The sequence below is a fragment of the Oncorhynchus masou genome, chromosome 14 (assembly GCF_036934945.1).
Source record: "Oncorhynchus masou masou isolate Uvic2021 chromosome 14, UVic_Omas_1.1, whole genome shotgun sequence".
Taxonomy (NCBI): Eukaryota; Metazoa; Chordata; class Actinopteri; order Salmoniformes; family Salmonidae; genus Oncorhynchus; species Oncorhynchus masou.
Window position 1 is genome coordinate 11463516 of NC_088225.1, and position 22417 is coordinate 11485932.

General features: G+C 41.8%; 3 protein-coding genes and 1 non-coding gene across 6 annotated transcripts; 1 reads left to right on the forward strand and 3 right to left on the reverse strand.

Annotated features, from left to right (window-relative positions):
* Positions 1 to 1708: 1708 nt before the first annotated feature.
* On the reverse strand, positions 1709 to 5766 carry plbd1a (phospholipase B domain containing 1a). The gene is made up of 11 exons (XM_064986359.1): positions 5567 to 5766; positions 4854 to 5076; positions 4688 to 4771; positions 4431 to 4572; positions 4188 to 4328; positions 3857 to 4001; positions 3422 to 3622; positions 3170 to 3310; positions 2873 to 3058; positions 2639 to 2745; positions 1709 to 2557 (listed from the first exon to the last, which is right to left on the reverse strand). Exons 1-11 carry the CDS (start codon positions 5625 to 5627, stop codon positions 2381 to 2383), a joined length of 1608 nt encoding a protein of 535 aa, XP_064842431.1. The 5' UTR covers positions 5628 to 5766; the 3' UTR covers positions 1709 to 2380.
* A 1843-nt stretch (positions 5767 to 7609) lies between these two features.
* On the reverse strand, positions 7610 to 7682 carry trnar-ccu (transfer RNA arginine (anticodon CCU)). Its single transcript has one exon. It is a non-coding gene; the product is annotated as a tRNA-Arg (tRNA).
* Positions 7683 to 11290: 3608 nt separating this feature from the next.
* On the reverse strand, positions 11291 to 19463 carry LOC135554224 (PRKCA-binding protein-like). Of its 3 annotated transcripts, none has more exons than XM_064986384.1 (13): positions 19164 to 19463; positions 18380 to 18445; positions 17291 to 17402; positions 16936 to 17064; positions 15858 to 15924; positions 15130 to 15219; positions 14587 to 14640; positions 14433 to 14495; positions 14096 to 14229; positions 13822 to 13914; positions 13644 to 13694; positions 13369 to 13513; positions 11291 to 12810 (listed from the first exon to the last, which is right to left on the reverse strand). In XM_064986384.1, exons 2-13 carry the CDS (start codon positions 18418 to 18420, stop codon positions 12545 to 12547), a joined length of 1245 nt encoding a protein of 414 aa, XP_064842456.1. In that variant the 5' UTR covers positions 18421 to 18445; positions 19164 to 19463; the 3' UTR covers positions 11291 to 12544. The 3 variants fall into 3 exon arrangements, with proteins under 3 accessions (XP_064842456.1, XP_064842457.1, XP_064842458.1); XM_064986385.1 differs by having other exon boundaries at positions 18380 to 18449; XM_064986386.1 differs by lacking the exon at positions 19164 to 19463 and adding an exon at positions 18878 to 19096.
* A 513-nt stretch (positions 19464 to 19976) lies between these two features.
* Positions 19977 to 22393, forward strand: LOC135554874 (galectin-1-like). The gene is made up of 4 exons (XM_064987306.1): positions 19977 to 20722; positions 21300 to 21379; positions 21829 to 21979; positions 22247 to 22393. Exons 1-4 carry the CDS (start codon positions 20708 to 20710, stop codon positions 22391 to 22393), a joined length of 393 nt encoding a protein of 130 aa, XP_064843378.1. The 5' UTR covers positions 19977 to 20707.
* The last annotated feature ends 24 nt before the right edge of the window (positions 22394 to 22417 follow it).

Consider the following 22417-nt stretch of genomic DNA (forward strand, 5'->3'; position numbering starts at 1 on the left):
AAACATTGTTAAGTTAAATGGTTGTTCTATGTCTTCTATCCAGCTCAACACAGAGTGAACTGTGAGCAGGAGGGATGTAAATTAGGGCTGGTATTCAGGGCATGCATCCCTGTATGTAATGGAGTTAACCTAGTAATCTCATTACCATTCAGTGGTGTACTCACATGTAGTAAGTAGCAACTGTTGCCATTTGGGTGTTTATTTGTGTGTGTGTGTGTGTGTGTGTGTGTGTAAGTATGAGGTCATTGGGTGTGAAGAATACTTCTTTTGGTCCTCAAAAACCAACGGATGCATGCTAAGAGTAAAATAGACAGTAGGGCAGTCCCCAGAGAGCCTATCAGAGGGGAACAGAAACTAGAGGAGCTTCGTGATTAATTTGTCTTCAACCCCACTTCACTCAAATGAAGGCACTGAACAAAACACTTGCTGTGAAACAGATAAAAATACACATTGTCCATTAACCTCAATGGCATTCCTTACCTGCAGTGTGATTGCGCCTTGCCTGCATTTTGTATATGATGAACCATAGAAACATTGCCAGGATGGAGCCGTTCACTATGACGACCATTGATATCCAGACAGCTGAACTCACTGCCGGGTCGTACTGGGGAAGAACGTCGCTACTCCATTTTACAGGTGGGGATTCTGGTGGAAAAGAATGGCAAAGTCCCCATAATAGTGTATCAATGACTATGCTGTATCCATCGCTAAGACAATGGGGAGGATATATAGCTCCATATCAATGCCATACTATAGAGAAGCCAGTGAAATAAATATTGTTCCTCTTGCAGACAATAAGTGAGGAGAACCAAGATCAGGGCTCTATTCAATCTGTATCGCTGTAGAAATGGAAAGGTAATTTCCTATTGAGCTGACATCTGCAGTGTTTACCGTGAATGCAGTCTCTGCTCACGTGGGAACATTGTCTTTAAATTCTAGTCACGCTGTAATGTTGAATTTCCCCAATATGGATTGAATAGATCCCTTAGACAAACCAGAGCAGTGAAACTCACCTGTGGCTGGCTTTGGCCTTATCAAGGGGATACAGGTGATGAGCAGTTTGTCCCACCTTGTGCCCGGATCACAGGTCTTCTTTGCCATGTCGATGTCTGGTCATGTAATTAATGCCCACACTAGAGAACCTGCTGCCTCACTCTGTCCTCATGGAGCTGTGTGTGTGTGTGTGTGTGAGCCAGAGAATAACATACAGTGAAACCATTTGGACCAGACATAGAGAAAGAGACGAGGGGAAAGAAAGGCCAACGGAGGGGAGGAGTCTCTCAACAGACGTTTCAGTTCTTCCTTTTGTAGGAAAGGATGAATCACCAATGTGTCCCGAGAGAGAGAGAGAGAGAGAGAGAGAGAGAGAGAGAGAGAGAGAGAGAGAGAGAGAGAGAGAGAGAGAGAGAGAGAGAGAGAGAGAGAGAGAGAGAGAGAGAGAGAGAGAGAGAGAGAGAGAGAGAGAGAGAGAGAGAGAGAGAGAGAGAGAGAGAGAGAGAGAGAGAGAGAGAGAGAGAGAGAGAGAGAGAGAGAGAGAGAGAGAGAGAGAGAGAGAGAGAGAGAGAGAGAGAGAGAGAGAGAGAGAGAGAGAGAGAGAGAGAGAGAGAGAGAGAGAGAGAGATTAAACCTGAACCAGAACAAGTCATATTTGACTGGATAAGATGTGTTCAGCTGAGGGTGCACATAAAAGTGAATAAAGATATGAAAGTTATGGGCACTGTTCAAATTTATTAACAACGATCATAGAAAATACATTTCTGAAGAGCAGCTTTCCAAGACATCAAACAAGTACAAAGTTGAAAGATATTCTTCCATGTATAAAAAATAGAAACACCCACCGTAGCAGCAGGCCATGCAACAAACATGAGATTAAGAGCCCTGAGAATAGCATTGATATTATCATATAGTGACTTCAACATATGACAAAATGATTGTAATTAGTTTCAAGGTCAGGATTTGATTATAATACAAAGGGTACTGAATTTCAATCTAGGTTTAGGTCATTGACTTGAATTTAAAAACATAGTATTTGGCACCGAACAAACCAGGCTTCAATCATTTTCTACATTGATTCAGCATCTTTCAAAATATGTCTAAATGACGGCAGTACAGCAGCAACTCTTAGTCAACGTCCAAGACATAAGGTCAACTGAGTGCATGAAGAAAAAAAGTAGGTAGGCTATTGACAAAACACACATAAAATAAGAATTCCTTGAAGCTTGATCATTATTGCAGCATTTCTCCCCGAGGCCGATTTACTATATTGGACTGTAAATAAAGATGATAGACTTGAATACTATCTGCATTAACCTCCCTCCACCACTACCCTAACCCCATAGGCAACTCTTCCACGCTTTTCCCTCCTCCCCTATGGCACCTCTCAGGGCATGAAGAGTGCAGGCTGCATGCTGATGAAGGGGAAGTCGTAGTGGTCTGGCAGACCCTGGTGAGCCGTGCTATTGAAGTCCTCCCAGGAGAAGGGAGGGAGGTCGCCCTGCGTCGTGGGACCGTTCACCGCCTCTGCTCTGAACTCTTGCGCCATGTGGAAATCAGTCACCTAAAGAGAGAGACAGATGTTAATTATATGATCTTAAAAGATTTAAAGATCAAACTGAATGAATGCTAGTAAAAGTTCTGCCTTGGTGTCATAGCATCCTCCTGGGCTGGGGTCTTTCTCCCTCAGGTCATTACGGCAACAGATGGACTTGCATGGGTCACCCTTGGAGTAGGGATCATTTTTGTAGTCTGAAAGAGAACGGAACACGGTTACCAGCTACTCAAAGCGAGAGCTGAGAGAATGTCGGGAGTAAATTAACTATAGGAACTAACTAAAAGCTAACCAGAGTAAAAAGAAAATGGAACGTAGGTGCACCGTTGTATCTCATGATGTGTTTGAGGGAGTCTAGGTCCTTAACCTCAGCCTGGTCCCGACGAAATATCTTGGCCCGGGGGCAGAGGTCATAGGAGAAGTCATCCCCGTACTCCTCCCACATCTTCCCATAGCCACTCAGGGTGTAGATCCTTGGGTGGAAAGGCACGTTATACGAGGGCCAGTAACCTGGGAAAGGAAGATCTTGCTCAATTACTATCTCCTCCAGGGATTTTTATCTCTGCTAAGTTTATGCTTAAGATGTGCATCTATTGGCAGTACTATATCCGTGTTCCTCACCCCTGCGCAGGGCCCGAGTTTGGTCAGAGAACTCTACCAGGCCAGGAATCTGCTCCACCACTGTCAGAGCCCCATCCTCTATACTATGGCCCAGGGTCACTTTTCTCATGTCCACTATCATGTACTGGTTGTTGTAGGTGCCTAGAGAGGGAGGGAGAGAAGAAATGTGTGAAAAAAATGCATTCTGTACTGTAGACCATTATCAGAGGGATAAACCAGGACAAGATTTCATGTGTCATCCACCTCCCTCACCAGAGTTGTATCTGGAGAAGGTATTGGCCCACTGCTCCCCAGTGTGCGACAGGGAGTGGGCCAGACGCACCCTCTGCCAGGCCAGCAGGCTGTGGGGCGTGACCTGGGAGAAGAGGGACGTGTTGAAGACGTTGTTGGTAGTCTGGGTCATCATCAGGCCACTGCCCAGGAGGTAGAAGTCATCCAGAGACACCAGGAAGCCTGTGTAGAGGGTGTTCTCACAGTATCTGTTTCTGTACTGATGAATTCTGAAGCGTGTTAACAACATTGACAGTTTTCATGAATCAAAAATATACACATTTATATGAACATGTAGAGGGGCTACACCTAGCACTTCCAAAATATTGAAGCATATCTTCAGCCACGAGTAGTGTTTATACTGTCACAGCGGCCATTATACGGCGTTGTACCTACCTGGGTAGCTGCTGTACCTACCTGGGTAGCTGCTGAAGGACAGCTTTCCCGTGGCAGTGTGGGGCTCACTGAGGTGGAAGTCCCAGTGCTTGTAGATGCGCATGGTGGCAGCGTATGTATACCAGCTCGAGTGGGAAAATAGCAGGTTCTCAAACCCAGGGAGCATCTAGAAGGAGGAGAGAGAGACTGGTTTTGAATGCAATAGAAACATTGATTGTACTAAATAGAGGGAAAACCATATTGAGTTCTACACAAGACTGATGTAAGTCAATAACAGATCCACACCATTTGATATCACTCATGATCTGTCCAGAATAAATCTCTCAATAGCAAGAGCAGAATAACCTCTAACCTTAATGAGGGCAGAGCAGTGGCCCATTCTGGGTAATTTGAAATGTCCGAGAGGAGGCTCAGTGCCAGGGACCAGGGCTGGAATCAGGTCCAGCAGATCTCCCACCGCATTCAGGAACTGGACAGCAAATAGGGACAAAGGCTAAAGTGGGGGAGCAACCAGTCAGAAAGAGGTTAGAGATCACATTGTGCCACTGAATGAAGATCCATTAATCTATTGATCCATTTCTAGACATCAGCGCACCTCTTTCCCTTGTTTCTTGGCCCAGTGTGCAACCCCAGCCTGAAGTCCGTCCATCTGAGCAACTATGAAGCCAGTGTGGTGCCACAGAGGATCAGAGCTCCTGTTCAGTTTCACCTGCTCCCTGGTCCACGAGTCCTGCTTCCTGATAGAGCAGAGCACATCTCAAAATCCTCAAAGGACAGGATGTGGATCTGACCTGGCTTTTCACTATGATTATTGGATTTCATTCCTGAGGATAACAATAAAATCCCACTCACACCATAAAGCGCTCCACTGGACCTAAAACTTTGGGGTCATTGATCAGCTGGGGATACATGTTGGCGTAGTGACTAATCATTTGCCTGATGAAAAACAAAATAAGATTAAACATGACAATGTCGATCAGAAATTGAATTGACATGCAACAATGCCCAAGGCACTTACGGTGCAGTGAGGAAGCCCTCTAAGTATCCTGCAAGGAAGTAGGTGACCTCATCATGCTCAAGGGTCTCCCCATACCCTGCACGGATCTCCAGTACACTCCAGCCCGTTTGAGAGAGGCTGTCATTGAGGTATCCATATGCATCCCCCTCTTTTTCTATCACTCCTTCTTTCAGTTGTACAGTCTTATGTGTAGCATCCCAGTACACTGTGGCTGCTTTCATCTCTGTAAAGCAGGCAATTACACGTCAACTTTGAACAGAAATATTAGAGTATTTTTTCCTATTGACATTATCAAATAAAAATGTATTGGTCGTGTACACAGATTTACTGATGTTATCGCAGGTGCAGCAAAATGCTTATGTTTCTAGCTCCATTTGTGTAGTATAGCCAAAGAGTTACAAAAAAATATGAAATTAATCAGAACAAAAACACGATGTGAGCTTTGGAATTTCCTGGGTTTATCGTTGATTTAAATGGATTATGTTCTGCATTTAATATAAAAAAATGGTCTCGACCACAGTACAACCCTGTACTTTTCACTGTTAGTTTCACTATCTGAGATGTCAGCCTATTTTGTCTAGCCCACATGTTATCTCTTTCTTCTATGTCGGTAAACCAATTGTGACCCATCACATTAATTTACTGTGTTTTGATATGCGCATTCGCTGTTTGTACAGTTCACAAAATAACTTCGGCTACAATGTATCACCTACCATCAGCGCTGGCGAAAGTCGCAGCAACATAGAGAAAAAACAAAAGACACAGCCTCTTCATTTCTGTTCGAAGTAAATACAGATCCTAAATGCGTGATTTACAGATATGAATGTTACCTGAATACATCACACTATTCACAAAATAAAAACAGTAGGGAACTGAAAGTCTGGTTCAAGTTTATAGTTTCCTTATTGGTGGAACGGGGGGGGGGGGGGGATTTATCACAAACGTGTTTTGTACAACATTAACATGAGCAACAATAGTGGAATCAGTTATTTACTTTCAAAATAAATGTTCGCTATTGAAACTGATTCAAACGGATCAAAATAGTGGAATCATACCACAATTGGATTAGATAGACCTAAAAAAGTTTGGAATGTTGTTATATAAATTCAACAAAAGACAATTATTCGTTAATTTGACAAAAAAAGTTGAATTGCAGAAGGGGCAGAATTGCATTAGGGGCATACATGCACTGTACAGCAGTGGTGTAAAGTACTTAAGTAAAAAATACTTTAAAGTACTACTTTAAGTAGTTTTTTTGGTATCTGTACTTTACTTCACTATTCATAATTTTTTACAACTTTTACTTTACTTCATTCCTAAAGAAAATAATGTACTTTTTACTCAATACATTTTCCCTGACACCCAAAAGTACTAGTTACATTTTGAATGCTTAGCAGGACAGGAAAATGGTCCAATTCACACACTTATGAAGACAACACATGGTCATCTCTACTTTCTCTGATCTGGCAGACTCACTAAACACAAATGCATCATCTATAAATTATGTGTGTTGGAGTGTGCCCCTGGCTATCCGTACATTTTTTTAACAAGAAAATGGTGCTGTCTGCTTTGCATAATAGAAGGAATTTCAAATTATTTCTACTTTTACTTTTGATACATAAGTATATTTTAGCAATTACATCTACTTTTGATACTTAAGTATATTTAGAACCAAATACTTTTAGACTTTTACTCAAGTAGAATTTTACTGGGTGACGTTCACTTTTACTTGAGTAACTTTCTATTAAGGTATCTTTACTTTTACTCAAGTATGACAATTGGGTACTTTTTCCATCACTTCTGTACAGCCCAACCTATGGATGGTGCACCCACGAAATGGGGTATCAGCCTACTCAGTGACACTTACAGAACACAACTATAGTTAAATAAAGGTTCAATAAAAACAACAAATATATATATATTTTTTTGTTTGTTGAGTTTACACAAATATTAGCGTCTTAGCTCTTATTGCTGGACTTTGACTGTGGGAATTCACCACGCTATTCAGCCTACTGTGTATATTTTTGGTGCGTAAACTCTTTCCAGTTGTGTTCTGTGAGTTTCACTGAGTAGGCTGATACCCCATGTCTGGGTGCACAATCCATAGGTTAGGCTGTACAGTGCATAAACTGTATTTATGCCTTCAATGCAATTCTAAATTCAAACATATCAACAATTTATTTTTTTCTTCTTCATATGAACAAAAAATTGTTTTGTTGAATTTATATAACAACATTCCAACTGTGTGTAGCATTATCTAGTCCAATTGTGGCATGTTTTCAGTATTTTTATCCGTTTGCATCCGTTACAATGACGGACTTTTATTTCATAGACGAATTTGCCGATTCCACTATTGTTGCTCTCGGGAATGTTGTTCATGACACACACGTGAATTTATCTCGATTGGTTACCCTCCGTCTTGGATTTCTCACCAGATGCAAGATCCCATTGTATCAGCCTACAAAGTGAAACAAGTATACTCTACGAAGTCATTACAATATAAATACATCATCCAGAATACGATTAATGATCGAATCATAACTTTATTATTGTGTTATTGACTGTACGTTTGTTTATGTGTAACTCTGTGTTGTTGTTTTTGTCGCACTGTTTTGCTTTATCTTGGCCAGGTCGGAGTTGTAAATCTTGGCCAGGTCGCAGTTGTTCTCAACTGGCCTACCTGGTTAAATAAAGGTGAAATAAATGTTAAAAAGAACTCCAACGAATTTAAAGGAAATTTGACGCAAAAAATAGTCCACCCCAGATGGGACTCGAACCCACAATCCCTGGCTTAGGAGGCCAGTGCCTTATCCATTAGGCCACTGGGGCGCATGCGAACCAACTGGCGGGGAGGTCAATTTTAAATATGAGTGATACGTGCGGACACGTGATAAGCTGATGGTATTGTAGATGTTGCGAAATGTTTGCGCTTCTAGCTCCAACAGTGCAGTAATATCTAACAACTAATATCTAACAAATACACACAAATCTAAGTAGGAATGAATTAAGACTATATACATATATGGCCGAGCGATGTCAGAGCAGAATGGACTAAGATACAGTAGAGCAGTATAGAATATAGTACATACATATAAGATGAGTAATGCAAGAAATGTAAACATTATTAAGTGACTAAGATACCATAGAAGAATAGAAAACAGTATATACATATGAGATGAGTAATGCCAGACATTATTAAGTGACTAAAATACTATAGAATAGTATAGAATACAGTAATTATGAGATGAGTAATACCAGACATGTAAACATTATTAAAGTGACTAGTGTTCCATTCCTTAGTGGCCAGTGATTTCTAGTATATGCCTATAGGCATAAGCCTCTAGTGTGCTAGTGATGTAACAATCGGCTGGCCTTGATATAGGAGCTGTTTTTCAGTCTCTCGGTCCCAGCTTTGATACACCTGTACTGACCTCGCCTTCTGGATGATAGCAGGGTGAACAGGCAGTGGCTCGGGGAGTTGATGTCCTTGATGCTCTTTTTGGCCTTCCTGTGACATCGGGTGCTGTAGGTGTCCTGGAGGGCGGGTATATTACCCCCGGTAACGCGTTGGGCAGACCGCACAACCCTCTGGAGAGCCTTGTGGTTGCGGACGGTGCAATTGCTGTACCAGGCGGTGATACAGCCCGACAGGGTGCTTTCAATTGTGCATCTGTAAAAGTCTGTGAGGGTTTTAGGTGACAAGCCAGATTTCTTTCGCATCCTGGGGTTGAAGAGGCTCTGTTGTGCCGCCGTCTGTGCGGGCGGTCCATTTCAGTTTGTCAGTGATGTGTACGCCAAGGAAATTTAAGCTTTCCACCTTCTCCACTACGGTCCCGTTGATGGAGACAGGGGGTGCACCCTCTGCTGTTTCCTGAAGTCCACGATAATCTCCTTTGTTTTGTTGCCATTGAGTGAGAGGTTATTTTCCAGGCACCACACTCCCAGAGCCCTCATCTCCTCCCTTTAGGCTGTCTCTTCAACATTGGTAATCAAGCCTACTACTGTTGTGTTGTCTGCAAACTTGATGATTGAGTTCGAGGGGTGCTTGGCCACGCAGTCATGGGTGAACAGGGGGTACAGGAGGGGGCTGAGCACACACCCTTTGGGGCCCCAGTGTTGAGGATCAGCGGAGTGGAGGTGATGTTTCCTACCTTCACCACCTGGGGGCGGCCCGTCAGGAAGTCCAGACTAAGAGGCCTCGAGCTTAATGATGAGCTTGGAGGGTACTATGGTGTTGAATGCTGAGCTGTAGTCAATAAACAGCATTCTTACATAGGTATTCCCCTTGTCCAGATGGGATAAGGTTGTGTGCAGAGTGGTGGTGATTGCACTGTGGATCTATTGGGGCGGTAAGCAAATTGAAGTGGGTCTAGGGTGGCAGGTAAGGTAGAGGTGATATGATCATTGACTAGTCTCTCAAAGCAGTTCATGATGACAGAGGTGAATGCTACGGGGCGATAGTCATTTAGTTCAGTTACCTTTACCTTCTTGGGCACAGGTACAGTGGTGGCCATCTTGAAGCATGTGGGGACAGCAGACTGGGATAGGGAGATTGAATATGCCCTTAAACACACCAGCCAGCTGGTCTGCACATGCTCTGAGGATGCGGTTAGGGATGCCATCTGGGCCGGCAGCCTTGCGAGGCTTAACACGTTTACAGTGACTTGCAAAAGTATTCATCCCCCTTGACGTTTTCCCTATTTTTTTGCATTACAACCTGTACTTTAACTAGATTTTTATTTGAATTTCATGTAATCGACATACACAAAATAGTCCAAATTGGTGAAGTGAAATTAAAATAAATAAATAAAAAGTGGTGTGTGCATATGTATTCACCCCCTTTGCCATGAAGCCCCTAAATAAGATCTGGTGCAACCAATTACCTTCAGAGGTCACAGAATTATTTAAATAAAATACACCTGTGTGCAATCTAAGTGTCACATGATCTGTCACATGATCTAAGTATATTTACACCTGTTCTGAAAGGCTCCAGAGTCTGCAACACCACTTAACAAGGGGCACCACCAAGCAAAAGGCACCATGAAGAGCAAAGAGCTCTCCAAACAGGTCAGGGACAGTGTTGTGGAGAAGTACAGATCAGGGTTGAACAATCCACAGATCACCATTAAATCCATTATTAAAAAATGTAAAGAATATGGCACCACAACAAACCTGCAAAGAGAGAGCTGCTCACCAAAACTCATGGACCAGGCAAGGAGGGCATTAATCAGAGAGGCAACAAAGAGACCAAAGATAACCCTGAAGGAGCTCCGAAGCTCCACAGCGGAGATTGGAGCATCTGTCCATAGGACCACTTTAAGCCGCACACTCCACAGAGTTGGGCTTTATGGAAGAGTGGCTATAAAAAAGCCATTGCTTAAATAGAAAAATATGCAACCATGTTTGGTGTTTGCCAAAAGGCATGTGGGAGACTCCAAACATATGGAAGGAGGTACTCTGGTCAGATTAGACTAAAATTTAGCTTTTTGGCCATCAAGGAAAACACTATGGCTGGCGCAAACCCAACACCTCTCATCACCCCCGAGAACAACATCGCCACAGTGAAGCATGGTGGTGGCAGCATCATGCTGTGGGGATGTCTTTCATCGACAGGGACTGGCAAACTGGTCAGAATTGAAGTAATGATGGATGGCAGCGGAGTCAATCACCACCTTCCGGAGACACCTGAAACCCCACCTCTTCAAGGAATACCTAGGATAGGATAAAGTAATCCTTCTCACCCCCCCCCTTAAATGATTTAGATGCACTATTGTAAAGTGGCTGTTCCACTGGATGTCAGAAGGTGAATTCACCAATTTGTAAGTCGCTCTGGATAAGAGCGTCTGCTAAATGACTTAAATGTAATGTAAATGTGATGGCGCTAAATACAGGGAAATTCTTGTGAGAAACCTGTTTCAGTCTTCCAGAGATTTAAGACTGGGATGGAGGTTCACCTTCCAGCAGGACAATGACCCTAAGCATACTGCTAAAGCAACATTTGAGTGGTTTAAGGGGAAACATTTAAATGTCTTGAATGGCCGAGTCAAAGACCAGACGTCAATCCAATTGAGAATCTGTAGTATGACTTAAAGGAAGCTGTACACCAGCGGAACCCATCCAACTTGAAGGAGCTGGAGCAGTTTTGCCTTGAAGAATGGGCAAAAATCCCAGTGGCTAGATGTGCCAAGCTTATTTTATTTATTTAAAATAAGCTTGGCAAAATTACCCCAAGAAACTTGCAGCTATAATTGCTGCAAAAGGTGGCTCTACAAAGTATTGACTTTGGGGGGGTGAATAGTTATGCATGCTTAATGAATCCTTCTTTTACCTACACAACATGTAACATAAAGACAAACACAGAAGAGCTCAACAAGATTAAAACACACATAGTAAATACAAATATTCAATATCTAAATAAAATAAGACATTCTGGAAGCTCCAGCAATGTTCCTTATTATTGTAAATTCCTTATGAGCACATGGTTTTCACAATGGATACATACTGTATTTGAATAATACATGAAGCATAGAGCAAAATAAAAACACAATTTACACATATCAAATTGGTATAATGTTCAAGGTTCAATTTGTTTGTGGAACTGAGCGAGAGTAGCAATGTAACCTGATTAAAGTTTCAGCACAAAATCAATACAGTTCAGTAGTTGACAAATCAAAACATAAGTCAAAGGTCCCTTTGATTAAATACATTCCAATTTGAAAGAACACAGCCCTCTACTGCACTTGTTTTATGATTATTATACTGTAGTGGGGCTGAGAATTTAGCATCGGGTGCAGCAGCGAGACAGAGAAATCCTTAACAATGACAGAAAAAGACAAGTAACAAAAACACACACTGTGGAATTATAAAATTGAATTTGACCGAGGTTCCTTCATACAGTGTAAAATGCTGTTTGGGCCAAACCTTGCCATTACACATTCATCCTTTACAAGTGATTTGTACCTCACTACTATGTTCAGCTACCCCATTCAAATGTCATGTGGTTTTGTGCAGATAGAATTCAAAATATTGAGTGGGACTGTTAAACTTGTAACATCAGGGCTTGTGTCAAATGGAAAATGAGTCCTATTTTGGTCTGTGGCCAGCCGTGGTTAATGATCTCTCTTAATCATGTGCTCTCCCCAAAATGTTCCATCATTTTATTGGGAACAGCATTTAACCTCTGTCATCTTACCAAGACCCAGGACTAGCCACTTGTTGAGAATAGACTCGTGAGACTGAAAGACCCCCAAACATATATACACTTCTCTAAACTGAATCATCATCACCTCCTACAAAATACACTTTGCCCATTCATTCTGTAACATACTATGCTGGACTTATTTAGCAACGATATAACATTTTTTAGGGAAATATCATCCACCAATTTGATGTGTTTGGTAGGGACTTGAAATAAACTGATCCAGTAAAAACCCGTTGAGAAATCGATTCAAGCCCCACAAAGTTGGTTACAGTGATGGCTGTCAGTTGTGGAAATGGTATTGGTTACAGTAGGTTGCAATAGTTAGTTCCAGTACAGTTGAATAGCAGCAATTCACAGTAGTATTTTCCAGTGTGATGACTTTGCTGCCCATTTCCACATATTTAACTAATCATTGCTAAATAAATGCAGAGTGAGTGGCAGTTGATAGACGTAGGTGGAATTTTGCTCCAGAAAACAATCATATAAACTCTCAATAATCATCAATCAGTTTTTCAGCACCGTTCTCAGCCTGCTTGCCAGCACCCCCATCCTGTTCTTCACTTCCTCCTCCCTCCTCCGCCTCCTCCTCCTCTTCTTCTGTGAACGAGCGTGACTGGCTGCCGTAGTTGATCATTGTGCGGGAGAGGTCCACCTCGATGGGGAAAACGTCAGCATCCTTCAGCACAGCATAGCACTCATCGTAGTAGTGTGACATGCCTGACACAAAACGCTGCAGCTGGAACACGATGTCCTGGACTGAAGCAGGAAGGGAGAAGGCTGTAAACACACACCCTACCTTAATACCACACCAGACATATCTGGTATTTCCTAGCAGTGCAGAGGTCAAACAACGAGTTGTTTACAATTAGTAGGCCATCTGTGCCGAGAAACGCTCAGCCTGATACATTAGTATATCGTGAAGCAGGGAGAGAGGGACTGATCATACATTGGATAAAATTTACCCGCTGGGCACAGATGTCAGTTCAATGTCTAGTTTTGATTTACATTTGATTGAGGTTTCAACTAACTTGAATACAACATAAAATCTAAAATAATTATTATAAAATGTTGGGTGAAAAATAATACAAAATTCCCTTGCGTTGATGATTTTGCAAATCCAATCAGTTTTCCACATGGAAACAACATTGATATACCCAGTGTTTGCCCAGTGGGAAAGCTTTTATATCCATTAGTAATGGGCAAACAGAGAGAGACTGTTTGGACAGATACTCTGTCCACTTATTACAGGTAGCTGGACAGAGCGTTAATGGAGAGGATGATTCTCCTAGGTAGACAGACACAGAAAGAACAAACCATGTTTCTGGTCCAGTAGCTCAATCTTCTCCAGCACATCCTTTCTCATCCTGGCGAACCGAGCACGGGCCTCCTGTCGACACCGCAGCACAAGCCGGTACTCGTAGTTCCCGGTGCCGACGCGATACATAGGCTCTCCCATCGCCTAAGGAAGCACACAGGTATATAAGAAAAACTAAATCACAAACACGCTACAGAGATCCACTTTGTTACTCATTGATATATCAGTGTTTCTGTGTGGACTACAGGCATAGGAAGTAAGGTAAGGTACCCACAATGCAGCTGTACTCTTCATCGTCCATCTCCTTCACTTTCAGACAGTAAGACTGGAACACAAAATGAATGAACTTTTACGCCAATGACTAACACATTAGAAATAAACACTTCTGTACAGTTTAGACCCTGTTTTTAGTTGACCAATGTTGACATTTTGAGTAAGGGGTCTGCTCTCACCAAGTACTCAAATTTGACGTCCAGGTATTTGCGGATGGTAAGCTTGGTGTCTGGTATTGCCTTATGAAGGTAGGTGTTCAGGTCATGGAGCATCTACAAAACAGGAGACAGAGAGAGGAACATGATTAATTGAATCACCTATATATGTGTGGGGATGTACGTTATCTAATCTAGGTATATGCAGGGGTGAACGCAAGCTTGTCGGGGTGTTGGCATATGAATCCTGTTAATGGTTTGTGTATTGATTTGACTGTTAATTTCTTCTACTACTCACAGGCTTGATGGTCTTTAGCAGCTGGATACCGTACTTCTCCATGTTGCGATGGGCCTCAGCAAACTTCACAAAGGCCTCACTGGCTGCAGCCTGAGGCTCCCGCACCCCGATCACAGAGAACACATCCCCAAACGCTGAGGGTCGTCCAGGCAGAGGGAGAGAGTGGAACAATCAAACATTATCCAGTCTCATGGCATGCAACACATTACTGTAAATACAAACCTGTTCGCTTTCAGTATGTGAGGGAGCTTGAGTATGATCATAGTACATGGTTATATTGTGTCTAGATCTGTAGTTTAACATAATGTTTGTGTAGTTTCAAGGCGTGGCAACTCACCTCTGTGTGTCTGAGAGAGTTCAAAGAAGGCTCTGAGCAGTCTTTTCGTGTGCTCCATCAGGCCTGTGAAGAGACAAACAAGGACAGTGCTGCATGAAGAGGGGAGAACGTATGGAGAATGTCACACATAATAACATTAATATTTAAAAAATACCTTTGTACAGCTCTGCTGTTTTCTCCAACTCCTCCAGCCTCTTCACCAGACCATCTGAAAATGAAAAGGGCCTAGTATGAGGACACTTACAGTAGTAACATAGTGCCCCTCTCCGGTCCAGATGATATCAGTCATCATGAGATTGTACAGAGATTATGCAGTGGCCGTGTCCGAATACCCATACTAGCATACTAGATAGTATCTGAAAAAAAGTTAGAAGTGACATTTTTTTAAATGGTACTCCAAATGAGTCATCTAATGCGTGATTGCGTTGACTCCCGCCATTTGTTCATTTTGGTACTGCGCATCAATGTATCTGATTATCAGCTTTAGTCAAACACGCGAGTCAGAAAACACAAGTAAATTCTACAAGATCAAATGCTGAAATGAGTATGCCAGTATCTTAGGGATGATGCCAACTAAATTGGCTTCAATTGACTGTAATTGGCTTAAGATGTATGCAATGAGGAAAGTAGAGTCAGAAATAATAGAAATCTATAACATGGCCAGACGGATGGACAGCTTGTTTTGTCCCAGTCTCACCATTGCAGAGTATGGCTCTGCTGAGCCCCAGAGCGTCAGCTGTACCAGAGCTCATGTTCTCCACCAGGCGGTGCTTCACCTTCTTCAGCACTAAAACACACCAGATGTAGAAACATACTATGATGGTAGCATCTGTCTTTCTGGTGAGTAAAAAATGGTACTCTACCCATATATAGGAAACTGCCAACATAAAGGAAACACTTGAGTAAATGAGGGATACAATGTACTGTTGAAAGCAGGTGCTTCCACACAGTTGTGGAATTAATATCCTGTCATGCTTAGGGTCATGTATAAAAATGCCCAGTTGCCCAGTATTTTGGCTACCATGGCTAGAAGAAGAGATCATAGTGACTTTGCAAGAGGGATGATTGTTGGGGCAAGTTTGACAAGAGCCTCAGTGACGAAGACTGCACAATTTGCTGATCTTTCACGATATGCTACGGCCGTGCCAGTCACCAGATCTCAACCCCATTGAACACTTATGGGAGATTCTGGAGCGGTGCCTGAGACAGCGTTTTCCACCACCATCAAACACAGAATTTCTTGTGGAAGAATGGTGTAGAATCCCTCCAATAGAGATCCAGACACTTGTAGAATCTATGCCAAGGAGCATTGAATCTGTTCTAGCGGTTTGAGATGGCCCAACGTTCTATTAAGACACTATGTTGGTGTTTCCTTTATTTTGTCAATGACCTGTACATTTTAGAGATGTGTTCTGTGACTGTTACCTATGTCCAGTGACTTCCCCTGTTTGGGGTCAGCCTGCAGCTTGTTGTAGTGGATCGTTGCTTCTCCCTGCAAAGACAAGAGGAATGCATGGAAGAGATAAGGAAGACAGTAACTCAAACACCACCTCAGTATAATAAAAACCATGATGCAAATCCACAGACACTTCCCCCAGGGGTCATATTATTATTATTATTATTATATTACTCAAACTAAAATATATAGCCTATGGGGTTCCCCCAGGCAATACAGTATTGATAGATCTACCTAAGCTGACATTGGCTTTCTCCCCTGGTTAGTCTGAGGACTTGCGTTACAGGCAGGTCATAGTGAACCAGGTATTGCCAAACAATCCATATGTACAAAGTGTGTCTGCAACTAATTAAACTGAAAATCATGAAGGACAATATAGCAGTATTTACGCCAAACAAAGGTGCTTCTGCAAGTGTAGAAACATTAGAATTACAGCTCCTCTGATAAAACTGCACAAAGTTTGCAAGTAATAACAATAAATTCCCGTGACAATTTCAACTCAGTGGGCATAGCATGCAAATAAATGAAAGTCAGCAAAGCCTAAGGGCAACAATGGCACATACTAATACTTTATACAGACAGTGGAGCATCTCTCCCCATCTCTCAAATCCTGAGCACAGACCATGGTGGGGTAATCATTGAACTCGCATAGCTTCCTGTGTCATCACAATAAATTTAGAAACAGCATTGCCACTCCACACTGTTGATGTGAGGGGCCCAAACTCCTGGTTATTGTCCTGTTCTCACTAGCTCCGCTGAGCGATCTGAGGTGTCCCTATTATTTAACATCTTATAGTGACCGCAGCCCTTTTCAGAATGACTGGTAATTTACTGATAAAAAACACAGAATCCATAATTAAATACTGTGGCTTTGGACTTGCTATCTTTATCTACTGATAAGTGTTAGTCTTGTCAGTGTTGGTACATGGTTTGTGTTGTGTGGCTAACAAAAAAATAACAACAGGAAATACACCAACTGGTTTGTAGTCTTTTGCAGTATCAAACCAAAATTGATTGAAAAGCTGATTCCAAGCCCTCTTATTTTACCTGGACAGCCTGAATCATCTTTGCCACCTCCACCTTTGTCTTGCCCTTCACAGGTTTGCCGTTCACTCCTGTGATCTCATCACCTGATGCCAGAGTCCCCTCCAGAGCAGCAGGGGTGTTGTCAAAGACCTGATAGAGATAGTTATATGTAAAGAATATATCCAGTAATGACAAAAACCAAGCCATAAGAGCTCAGAGCCTTAAAACAAACTGATTTAAGAAAGTTCAAGATAATAGGTTATACAATGCATCTATAATCTAATGTTTCTGATTTAGTTAACACTCTGGATACATAGCTACTGAACCAAACACTACTGTTCTAAAGACTGAGGTACAGTATAGAGGTACATAATACCTGTACAATGTAAAGACAGGGACAGTACTGCGCCCCACCCCCGATGCTGATCCCTATCAGGTTCTGCGCATCCTTCTTCAGGGATATAGTCCCAGGGACTGTAGGGATGCCCCTGTTAAAGAATTTTTGGAGATCCTTTTAATACATTGTCTGTCTAGTGTCTACAATATGATTTGGGAAAGCAAGCGCTGTCAAAGCCATTTAGAGATGAGATGTACAGTGCATTTGGAAAGTATTCAGACCCCTTCACTTTTTCCACATTTTGGTACGTTACAGCCTTATTCTAAAATTGATTAAATAATTGTTTTCCTTCATCAATCTACACACAATGTCCCACAATGGCAAAGCAAAAACAGGTTATTAGATATTTTGGCAAATGTATAATAAAACCCCCCCGGAAATATTACATTTACATAAGTATTCAGACCCTTTACTCAGTACTTTGATGAAGCACCTTTGGCAGCGATTACAGCCTCAAGTCTTCTTGTGTATGACGCTACAAGCTTGGCACACCTGCATTTGGGGGGTTTCTCCCATTCTTCTCTGCAGATCCTCTCAAGCTCTGTCAGGTTGGATGGAGAGTGTCGCTGCACAGCTATATTCAGGTCCCTCAAGAGATGCTTGATCAGGTTCAAGTCCGGGCTCTGGCTGGGAAAGCAAAGCATGATGCTGCCACTACCATGCTTCACCGTAGGGATGTTATTGGCCAGGTGATGAGCGGTGCCTGGTTCCCCCCAGACTAGAGAATCTTGTTTCTCATGGTCAGATTCCTTTATGTGCCGTTTGGCAAACTCCAAGCGGACTGTCATGTGCATTTTACTGGAGGAAATACTTCAGTCAAGCCACTCTAGCATAAAAGCCTGGTTGGTGGAGTGTAAAACATAAAACACGTCTCAAGGATGATGACTGGAAACAGGATGCACCTGAGCTCAATTTTGAGTCTCATGGCAAAGGGTCTGAATACTTATGTAAATAAGGTATTTCTGTTTTTTTTATATATATATATTTGCAAACATTTCTAAAAACCTGTTTTCACTTCTTTTTTTTTACATGTAGAACATGAAAACGATGCAAATCATATTTACTTACAGTTTGTCCTCCTCCAACTCATAGTCCATGTCTGTGAACATTCCAGGACTGTTTATCCTGTATAATCTGGCTTGGAGGAAAACAAGAATGGCATTGGTTAATCTTAGTCAAGCAGTAGCTATGTCTATAAAGACATTAAAAAAAAGTTAACTAGTTACCTAACACAAAATTCCATCACTGGTTAAGGTTGCCAATGCTGACACAGTAACTGTAACAAAATATGTGGGCAACAAATAACTGGAAAACTTTCCTTTATTTGCTGGCAAGGAATGGGAATTAGCTAGCTGCTGTCAGTTAATGATGAAGCCAATACAGCTGGTAGACAGCTGAGCCTAGTTTGAACCAGTACCTGGGCTTTTAGTAGACGATGAATATGACGAGATCGTCGTCTCCTCAAGCCCAGCTAACGTTAGTAGGTACTGGTTCAAGCCTAGCTAAGCATTTATTTAACCAAGCAAGTCAGTTAAGAACACGTTCTTATTTACAATGTCGGCCTACCCCGGCCAAACCCTAACAACGCTGGGCCAATTGTGTGCCGCCCGATGGGACTCCCAATCGCGGCCGGTTGTGATACAGCCTGGAATCGAACCGGGGTCTGTAGTGACACCTCTAGCACAGCGATGCAGTGCCTTGGACCGCTGCACCGTAGCAAGCCACCTCCCGAAATAATGGTTAGCTTACTTGCTAGCTAGGCCACCTAATGTTGGCAGCTGTCAGCAGTACGTGTATTGCAAATGAGCATGATAAAAAAAAAAAGGAAGGTGGCCACTGGCCAGCGATTTACCTCCGACACAGTTGATGACATGCGCGTTGTTATCTTAACACAAACGTTTATTTCATGCCCCTGGGGAATGTTTCTTTAAATGTACATTTTATTTTAGATTATTTTGTATTCCTTCGGATCACTTCAAGGGTTGTTCATCTGTCAAAAAGAAGATTCTGTTTACATGCCTCGTCACTTCCGGTAATTTGCGGAAACTGTCGGTGATTCCTTTTCCCCATAGAGATTTGTATTTATTTATTATTTATTAATTAAACACTAACATGCAAACAGCGCTATCCTGGACCTTGGGACGTCCCACTAACCATAATCCTTACCTTACCTTAACCATTTAACATTTCTACTTCAATGGGGTAGGGACATCCCAAGGAGTCCAGATAGCAAGGACCATACTGTTTTGGACTGGATTTCAATATTATATCATACAATTAATTAAAACGCTGTCATTTAAGATATGTATAAAATTGTAGTTGTGGATTCATCTTCTTATTCTACCTGATGCCTTTTATAACATATTTTCAATGGCGTTTTTGTGTGTTTGCACTTGGAAGACCATTCAAAGAGTAAAAAGTTTGATAGGCTTGGGAAAGTCGTCCCACTTTCCCAGCACATATATCTGAATATACGGTTGATTCATAACATCTATTCATTGTTGTATTTGTTAAGGGCAGATCATGCACTTTAACTGTCCAGTGTTTCAAGATTTATATTAAATATGACCTATAATTAATTACAATATTAGTTAAATTGTTATTTCCTTCCATTTTTTTATTATGTTAAAAAGCAGATTTTCTGTGTTTGAAACAACAGAATGCTGTGGGCTATACCAGTCGTTAAAAATATGAATGACAAGTAAACGACTTAACTGCCAGCTCAGCCAAAAACGTTATATGAGGAAATAGCAAGCATTTTTGAAACGATCTATTTGAGATACAACTGTAAGGTGGGGTTTGAAGTGTTTTTATTCTGAAATGTATGCTTTAGCCACAAAATATGAGTAAAAGATGAGTTGACAACATTATTTGGGTATGAGTAGCACAACATGAGCTTTTAAAAGTGAGATTTTTCACTGGACAGTCATTTACTTTAAACTCTGTCATTACAGCTCCACAAGCGGCTGACAACCAATCAGCATTCACGGTTCAAACCACCCGTTTATAATATACAGGGCAGCACTACATAGTTAATTACTGATCAGAGTGACTTTGATCAAAGATCAGGCTTTTCAGTGTGAGTAAAAGCATCAGTTTAGTAGGCAACTATCTTCACTGCCAGTCTGCCACCAAGCTTCTTGTCATAACCTAGTATCAGGGTGTGAGTGAGAGAACCATTTGTATTTATTTATTGAATCATAATTAAGCACGCCTCATTATCATGCTAATCAGTTGGTGACCTGTGTGTGGAGGGTTGCCCACATAAAAGGATAGTTCAAACTTCCAACTAACATTTTACTCTCTGTATCTCAGGAAATAAGGTTATCTTGTCCGATCCCAGTCCGTCTTGCAACTCAAACCACATTCAAGGCCGCTTTCTCCACCGGTGACAACATGGCAATGCCAATGGTAAGTCTCACTAAATGTCATGCTTTCATAGGCTGATACTTTTATTCCACACAGTTACTTACTTACTGAATAGGCTGTGTTTATACAGGCAGCACCAAATCTTATCTTGTGTGGAAAAAGATCAGAATTGTGCTGCCTGTGTAAACGCAGCCATAGTGGCCTATATGCTTACTGCACTCATGTGTTACTGAGTGAATTAATTTAAACGGTCAGGCCCTTGAGTCTTGATTATGTTTTGACAACATGGTAATTGTTGAAAAAGTAATCTATGCATGCACTGTACATTGTGATTCCAATGATTATTAAGTCATTAAATATTTATAACCAAACATGACATTTATGTTTGTTCCTTATATAATGACAAACTGGGGTGTAGGTTTAACTACTTTTAATTAACATATACTTCAGCTAGAAAAACCCTTGTATAACCATGCAAGGCATTCTTCAACCACCTGCCCCGTCCGCATAGCCTGCTGGGTAACGTAGTCTAAATGTTAACAGAACACAATATTAAAATACAAAATCGCTTTTACCTTGTGTTCAAAAGCACTCAATTTATTTATATGGTTCTTCATAGGAACTTGAGCTGACGCATGTGGAGCTGAAGCATGTGGAGCTGAGAGATGGAGACCAGTTCAAAGTAAAGGGGAGGATTATGGATTAGAATGAGGTACATTTAAGAATTTTTTTTATTTTATTTAACTAGGCAAGTCAGTTAAAAACAAATTCTTATTTACAATGACGGCCTACCCTGGTCAAACCCGGCCCAATTGTGCGCCGCCCTATTGGACTCCCAATCACAGCCGGATGTGATGCAGCCTGGATTCAAACCAGGTACTGCAGTGGCGCCTCTTGCACTGAGATGCAGTGTCTTAGAACACTGTGCCACTCGGGAGCTGCGTTTAACTGTTTATATCACACAGGGGGACCCATAGCATTAAAAAATAAATAAACTACCAGGTTCACAAATTATTGCTCAAAAGAGGAGAGGACGGACCAGAGAAAGGGTTTTGTTTTGGTATAATGTATGTGTGAAATCCATTAATGTTAGACAGACATGTATTAGAGTTTCTGGAACGATGTGATTTCCTATTTCCCATGTCCAGGTTCCAGATCGACCTGGCACTGCACTTTAACCCACGTTTCAATGATGACACTGATGGCACTGTGCTCGTGTGCAACTCAAAGATTGCCGGCTGCTGGGGGGATGAGAAGAGAGAGATCCACAATCCACTCCAACAGGGTTCTATATTCAAGGTGTGAAAATGGAGGTTGGAAAGATGGAGGGAGGTGGATTTGATCCTGACTAGACAAATGGAGAATCTTGGGCAGTGTTTCAGGTGTTCAATATAACAGAAACAATTAGGGCCCATGTCCGTGTAATCTCCTGCTAGTATCATTTTAAGGAAACTAGCGCCAATACACTGCACAGTCTTTAGTCCAGCTTGTTCGTTGCAATTGGCCATGTGGGTGAATGTGCTACAACACTAATGATGTAAACAAATGGGGTTTCTCCCTCTCAAGATTGTACTGAAGCTGATGGGTGACATGTTTGAAGTGGAGATGCCTGATAGACAGGAGATCCAGTTCCCCAATCGTGAGGGCCTAGACGTCATTACCTACATTCGTATCAAAGGAGACCTCAAAATTATTTCTTTCAAAATCTACTAGACCCCAATATGAGGGGTGATTTAG